Genomic DNA, 6,776 nt, shown 5'->3' on the forward strand with positions numbered 1-6,776 from the left:
ACCATATCCAGTCCTGCCAGTCCAGGAGAGGTAAGTGTGTGTTTAACTTTCCTGGCTTCTCCAGTGCTTAGCCATGTACACAAGACCCTTTGTGCCCTCTACTTGTGTGTTACTCAAGACAGCTATGGCCAAGACACAGGTGTGTGAAGATCTGTCCATCTGGGGCTGGGTTGGAAGCTGGCACAATTAAACATAGCCAGTGTGTTGTGGGCAGCATGAGGCTGTGTTTGGCTAGCAGCCACATGGGTCAGGTCTCACTTGTCCCTAAGGCCTGTGCTATGATCTGACTCTCTGAGATGGACCAGAAATAGAACAAGAAAGACCCAAATAACAAATTAAATATGACTCCAGTTATAAAGACCTAAAAAGGTGAGGACCTTTGGAATTCTAAATTCTCTTTTCTCAGAACCTTAGAAATGGATCTGTGAAACAACCACAAGGCATGTGCACTAGAGAAGTTTTGTGTGTGTTTGTGTGTGTCTTCATGAACACATGCATTTGTGTGCGTGTGTGTGTGTGTGTGTGTGTGTGTGTGATTGTGTGTGTGCACCAAAGCAGGGTTTCACAGACACATAGACAGCTCTTCTTCTTGAGAAGCTCTCATGTTTTCCCTTGTTTTAATTGCATCTACCCCACTTGGCTGTATCACAGGTTTTCAAGCTCACAGTTCACACGTTAAAAATATAAAGTTTTTTATTGGTTCTTTGTGAATTATCCCATCATGCCTTTCAATTCCACTCGTCTCCCCATTCCTCCATAGCCATCCTCCACCCTTGCAACCTCCACCTCAAAACATAAAAATGAAATAAAATAAAAATAAAGAAAACCATCTTGACATGGTAGCTGTGGTGTGGCTCAGTGTGCCACTCAGGACACCCTAGTGTTTAAACAACTTTACTCACAGGTGATCATTACAGTGAGTCATGGCTCTGGATGGAGACCTCTGCCTTCTGATACAATATCAATACTGGGTTTGTGCCACAACTCCTCTCTGATGTTGTTGCCTTGTGTCATGGAGATCCTGTAGCTTTGGATCTGGAGGACCAGTTCCTTCATGTGCTCTAGCAGTTCATAGATGGAGTAGATGTTGGGGTGGACCAACTCTTAAGCCCTGGATCTGGCCCTGGGGGGGGGGTAATTGAGTTGGTCATAACACCAGCTCTCTCACACCCAAACTATCCAGGCCAGTTCTTCCACTTTGCCCAGGTGGGGGTCAGGACCAGCTCTCCTGCCTATGGCAGATGACAAGAGTCAGAATCAGCTCTCCTGTACTCGTGCCATCAGGGACAGCTTCCCTGCAGGGCCTGAGTGCTTCAGCCAGTGAGGTGGTGGGCAGTCTGCCCTCTTAAAACACACAGAGAACGGCCAAGGTGGTGGTGAGTACATACTTATAAACCCAGCACTTGGAAGCAGAGGCCACAGGAGGCTGCAACAGAATCAAGGCTGAATATGGAAGAATGCTTTAGAATCCCTACTCATGACTCAAGTTTTATGTTCCATCCAGCACCTTGGCCACATTCCTGGATCTATGTTTGTCCCAGGGGAGAAGGCTGCAGGGACAAGGGCTTCCCTGGTTGAGTGATAATTCCATCTTAAATGATCTTCACCTTGACAAAATCTCATATCTTCAGGACCTGCAATGGCAGGGAGTAATGATCATAGCACCCAGATTTCCAGGGTTCTGTCCTTATGCATGAGGACTCCTGTGATGTTAACTACACAGGTTCTGGTCACCTCTGGGGAAGCAAGCTCTCAAAGCCAAAAAGACAGAGCAATGATGGATCCCAGGCTGTTAATATGTCAAGTCAGGCCTTCCCAGTGGGGGCTTACAATATAGACTAGGATTCCAGGAGAGGCAGTGGGAGGCTTTGTTCACCCTGAGTCAAGCCATGAGCCCCTGAAGGAAATGGTTTTCACCTCTGGAATAAAAGAATCTGACAGGGCAGCCCCTACAAACCATTGAAGGCTCATCTCCTGGACTTCCCCAGCATGAGCAAGTGCTCTGTGGAAATGGGGGGACCCTCTCTCTTCTCACAGCATCAGCCAACCCAAACCAAGTGATCTCCCACTCTAAGCTGCCTAACATTAGGTAGCTAGTACCGAACACTAAAAGTGCAGAGATGTAAACTGGCAGGCAGGACTCTGTTGACTCTATAGCAAAAGAAAAACAGAGATCTTGGCTGGAAGAACAAAGGGTTTATTGGACTCAACAGGTGGACATTGATCTGCACATGTGGGAACCCTGCCAGACCCAGATATTTATGTGTGGACAGGGATGGCATAAAACCCTTGGAATTCTGCCTCTTCCCTGTGATGTCCAATGCCTCCAGGGCCAAGAGTAGCAACACAACAAAATGGCATCCCTGGAAGTACAGATCTGAAAGCCCTAGAGCGTAGTGGGGCTCCTACCCAGCTGTAAAGGACCTATAAAGTTGAAACAAGGTGTTCCACACTCTACCCCACCTCAGAGCTTCTATAACTCATAATTCATCACTAGATGGCTACAGAAAGGAGTGATTACACATGAGGATAAAGGACAAGGGTCGGGGTCATTGGAAGGACCATCACAGCAAAGTCTACAGGAGGACTGAGCCCAGGCTGAACAGAAGCACCCCTGCCATGGACCAGGTGCTGCCTCCTGTGGGAACAGTGGGAACTGCTGCATTGCAGAGGTCTTTTTTGCAACAGAAAGTCTTCACATTGGCAATAATACCCAGGATCTCAGTATTTTCAAGATTAGCAGGGCAAATGGACAGGCAGAGATTGTTCTTCAGTTTGCTTTTGTGAGAGCCTGAAAAACATCAGGGAGTGACTCACTTCTGATGCAGGGACAACAGAGCATCCCAAATTCTTGGCCACATGCCACCAGACCTGGATGGTTGAGATTTGTCTCTAGAGCATGTTGAAGCCAGACATAGTAGCTCAGACTTGTGATTCCAGAAGTTAGAAGACTGAGGCAGGAGAATTTTTATGAGTTGAATTTAATACTGGGCTACATGGGGGCTTCTAGGCTATCCTGGGGCTAGAGACCCCAACTCAAGTAATAAACAAAAGAAAAATCAAAACCATGAACTGGTAAGTAGGCTTGGTGGATAAAGTGCTTGTGTGCACAAGCATGAGTCCCCAGTTCTGATCACTAGAGGCCATCACAAGATGGGCAGCCATTGTGGCCTACTTGTATCTCTGTGCTCAGAACACAAAGATGGGAGATATCTGAGGTAACTTCACAGGATTGACCACCTTAACCTACAAGCTTGCAGCTCAGTGAGGGACCCTGCCTCAGTAAATAAAATAGATGTCACAGAAGATACCAATCATCTTCTTGGTCCCATACATTGGTACCTCCCCAAAGCATGTACATCCATACATGTACACACATGTGTCCTTACATGCCATGTGCTGGGGAAGCAGCTCTGTCAGTGAAGTGGAAGACTAAGGATGAAAGATCAATCTCCAGCAACCATGTAAAGAGATGGCCCACCATGGGAGTGTGGGTTATGAACTCTGTGCTGGGAGCAGGGAATCAGGAGGTCCTAGGAACTCTCCTACCTCCCTCCTCCCCAGCCCCAGCATCCTTGGCAAATCCTAGGTCCCAGTGAAAGATCTTGTCTCAAAGAACAAGGTGGTTGGGTCTGGAGACTTGGCTCAGCAGTTAAAGCACTTGTTGCTCTTACAGAAGCCCAGGGTTTGGTCCCCAGACCCCACATGGTGGCTTACAATCATCTATCATTCCAGTTCAAGGGGAACTAAAACTGATTTGCATAAAAGTAAACAATGCCTGAGGAATAGTACTTAAGGATGTCCTCTGAGCATTACTTACATTATGTTACGTACATTCATACATATGCACTCATTTACACACACACACACACACACACACACACACACACACACACAAAGACACAGCACAGTGTAAGATCACTCACTAGCATAGCACAAAGGGCAACCAGCATCTCAGACTCTTGAGTTTCCAAGGCAGGTACATCTAGGAGACCTACTCCAGGAGACAGGCAAGCTGTGGTCAGGAACAGGCTACTGGATAGCAGGGTGGGGCTGCTCCTGCCTTGTCTATGTGGAGAATATCCCTGAAACTGGCACTTTGGAGGATCTGAAAGTCCTCAGGTTTCTTCTATCAACATTACTAAGTCATTTCTTTGGCCTAAGCCCCAGATTCCTTCATTTAATGCAGACTGGCTCAATGCTTTTAGCTCTCCTGGTCCATCAGTGAACCTGTGCTACCCTAGACAAAACATACAGGCAGGAGCATCACATGACTACACTGGTGACACTGAGGGAGATGAAAACCATTCATGCCAATGGGCAGCCCTGCCTCATGATCTCCATCCCAGCATATCCCTGGACCCTGACAGCCCCCACTTTGTCCAAACCTAGGACAGCTAACTAGGAGGGAGGGGAACCATGGTTCATAACAAATGCCCAGACTTCACCTTTTCTCCCAAGACAGCCTCACCCATCTTTATAGAAGCCATAGGGAACTTACCCAAAGTAACTTCTATCTCCTGAGCAACACAGAAAGCACTGGGGTCAGAGCAGTTAACTGATGGGCAGGAAGCCTCAAGTGGTACCCCCATGCAACTGTAGCACTCCATCCCCTGAGCTGAGAAAGAAGCCAATACATGAGGGCTAGGGCATGCCCTTCCTAGCCCAGACCCCTCCTCTACAACTGGCTTTACTGCCACACAGCTGCTGGCCACTAGGACAGAGCAAGGACATTACTGCCCAGTCACCTCCACCAAAAGCAAAAGTGAACCAAGAGCCACAGTTCAAATATGCTCCGTCCTGCTGTCTCAGGGTTTGTGGCAGAGGTAGTGATGTCCAACTCTTTTAGCAGGTTTACAGACCCAGCAAGTACCCCAGAACAGGAAGCTCCACCCACCACGAGCCAATCCCAACCCCCTGACCCCAGCACACCTCAGGCACTGGGCACACAATGAAGGTGCAGGTGGACCCCCAACCCTGAGGCCCTTTTCCATCTCCATTGTACCCTCCTGCACCTCTCTCATTTTCCATCTCACCTCTTTCTGCACACAGTAGGGCCACAAGCAGGATGAGCACACAGGACTTTGTAGTGTGAGAACTGTTCATCCTCAGAGAATGGGTGCTCAGATAAAGCCTGGGAAGTTGGAGCCAGTTAATAGACCCCAATCCCATCCCTGGGCTCCCCCCAGGACTCAGCATCCAATCTTCCCTCCCTCCAACCCTCCACACAGCTCTACCCCAGGAATAGATGCATGCCCACATCTCTTATGCACCACCCACCCAGCTTTCCTAATCCCAGACTCCCACCCACAGTCCTATCCTGAGGGCACTTCCCTTTGCCACCCAGCAGCTCCCTCCTGACACCAGTCCTTACTTCCTCTCTGTGACCAGGTTGCTGGCACTGTGGAAAGTCCTGTCAGATGTGGTCTGAAGTACTTTCCTTTCCCTCAGCTCCTCCCATCTGGCATCCTGAAAGGGAGGGTTTCAGTACTTAATTCTGATAAGACAACAGGTTTATTGCTTATGAATTAGCAAGGTTTGTTTGTGACCTCATCAAGCCGGATTCATAGCACTTGGGGAGGTAGGCTCATGCAGTGGGGAGGGCCATGGCCCTGGAGGATTAAGTGGGCAGAAGGGCAGGGCCACAATACTTTTGGGCTTGCCATTCAGAATGCAAGGGAAGGAGGCAACATGCTCAACCTTTTTCTGTTTTTTGTTGTTGTTGTTTTGTTTCTTGTTCTTTCTGTTGTTTTGAGACAGAGTTTCTCTGTGTATCTTTGGCTGTCCTAGGATTTGCTCCATAGACCAGGGTAGCTCGAGCTCATAGTTATCAAAGTCATGAACTGCAGCTGCTGCAGCTGCTGCCATCACCACCTGGCTCTTCCCTGTTTCTAAGTAGAGGGTATGGGCTGCAGTGGCTCAGAGCCCCACTGCCCTCCTTCCTATAAGCCAGCAAACAACTGACAAATACATGGAGACTGGCTCTGGTGAGCAAGCCACCAACAGGGTCTTGTATCCACAAAGTGAGAGTCCTGAGCTAAGAACTAAGTGACAACTGGAATGTAAGTTACTCAGCAGTGTCTGATGTGTTCGTGTGATAGATGGGGCTGTGGGTGCTGTGAGCATCTGGTAGCTAGAGCCAGGGATGCTTTTCATAGCACAAGGAAGTTTTATGCAGAGGATGAATGACCCCAGTGTCTCCACAGCCCCAGAAGCTTCCATGGAGAAGCCACATGCTCATTCTCCCTGCTCCAGTTTGTATGTTGCCTGTACCTACAAATATGAGGTACTAGTCTAATGTGTCCCACAAAGGAATCCCTGGTCTTTATGTCACCATCATGTGGCATAGTATTCTAATAACTAAAACCTTACTAATTAGTCAAATATTGATGTCATCTGTGGCCCAGCCCTGGGATGAGCAGCAGGGCCCCCATAGCTAACCAGAATCTGAGATTCCAAACCTTGTGGAGCTTAGATCCCAGTGAGTAGCCCCACTTAAGTGTCTGCAAGGCACTGATAAAAGTTAGAGAAGGAAGGCTGAACACAGAAAGAGATCTGAGCTGGAAATCATCCTGAGATGACACCACAGGAACAGAACAGGGATGCTCAGGGGACAATATTGTCCCAAGATGGACCACAGAACTGAACACATCCACTTAAGCAGGCAAGGCTGCAAAAGGAAAGAAGGCAGAGGCTTAGAGAACAGCAGGCAGATTCTCCTGATGGAAGCCATAGGGCTGAAACACAGTCTCGGTATTTCTATCATTTCTGGTTGG

The 6,776-nt window shown here is 48.3% G+C and overlaps 1 protein-coding gene across 1 annotated transcript; it reads right to left on the reverse strand.

The window, feature by feature from the left end:
* Window positions 1-2,181: 2,181 nt before the first annotated feature.
* LOC117719103 (lymphocyte antigen 6A-2/6E-1-like) lies at window positions 2,182-5,469 on the reverse strand. Its single transcript, XM_034517208.2, has 4 exons — window positions 5,375-5,469; window positions 5,037-5,134; window positions 4,502-4,618; window positions 2,182-2,791 (listed from the first exon to the last, which is right to left on the reverse strand). The coding sequence occupies exons 2-4, from the start codon at window positions 5,104-5,106 to the stop codon at window positions 2,577-2,579; spliced, it is 402 nt and encodes a 133-aa protein (XP_034373099.1). The 5' UTR covers window positions 5,107-5,134; window positions 5,375-5,469; the 3' UTR covers window positions 2,182-2,576.
* Between the last annotated feature and the right edge of the window lie 1,307 nt (window positions 5,470-6,776).

This window comes from Arvicanthis niloticus, chromosome 13, assembly GCF_011762505.2.
Source record: "Arvicanthis niloticus isolate mArvNil1 chromosome 13, mArvNil1.pat.X, whole genome shotgun sequence".
NCBI classification, from domain to species: domain Eukaryota; kingdom Metazoa; phylum Chordata; class Mammalia; order Rodentia; family Muridae; genus Arvicanthis; species Arvicanthis niloticus.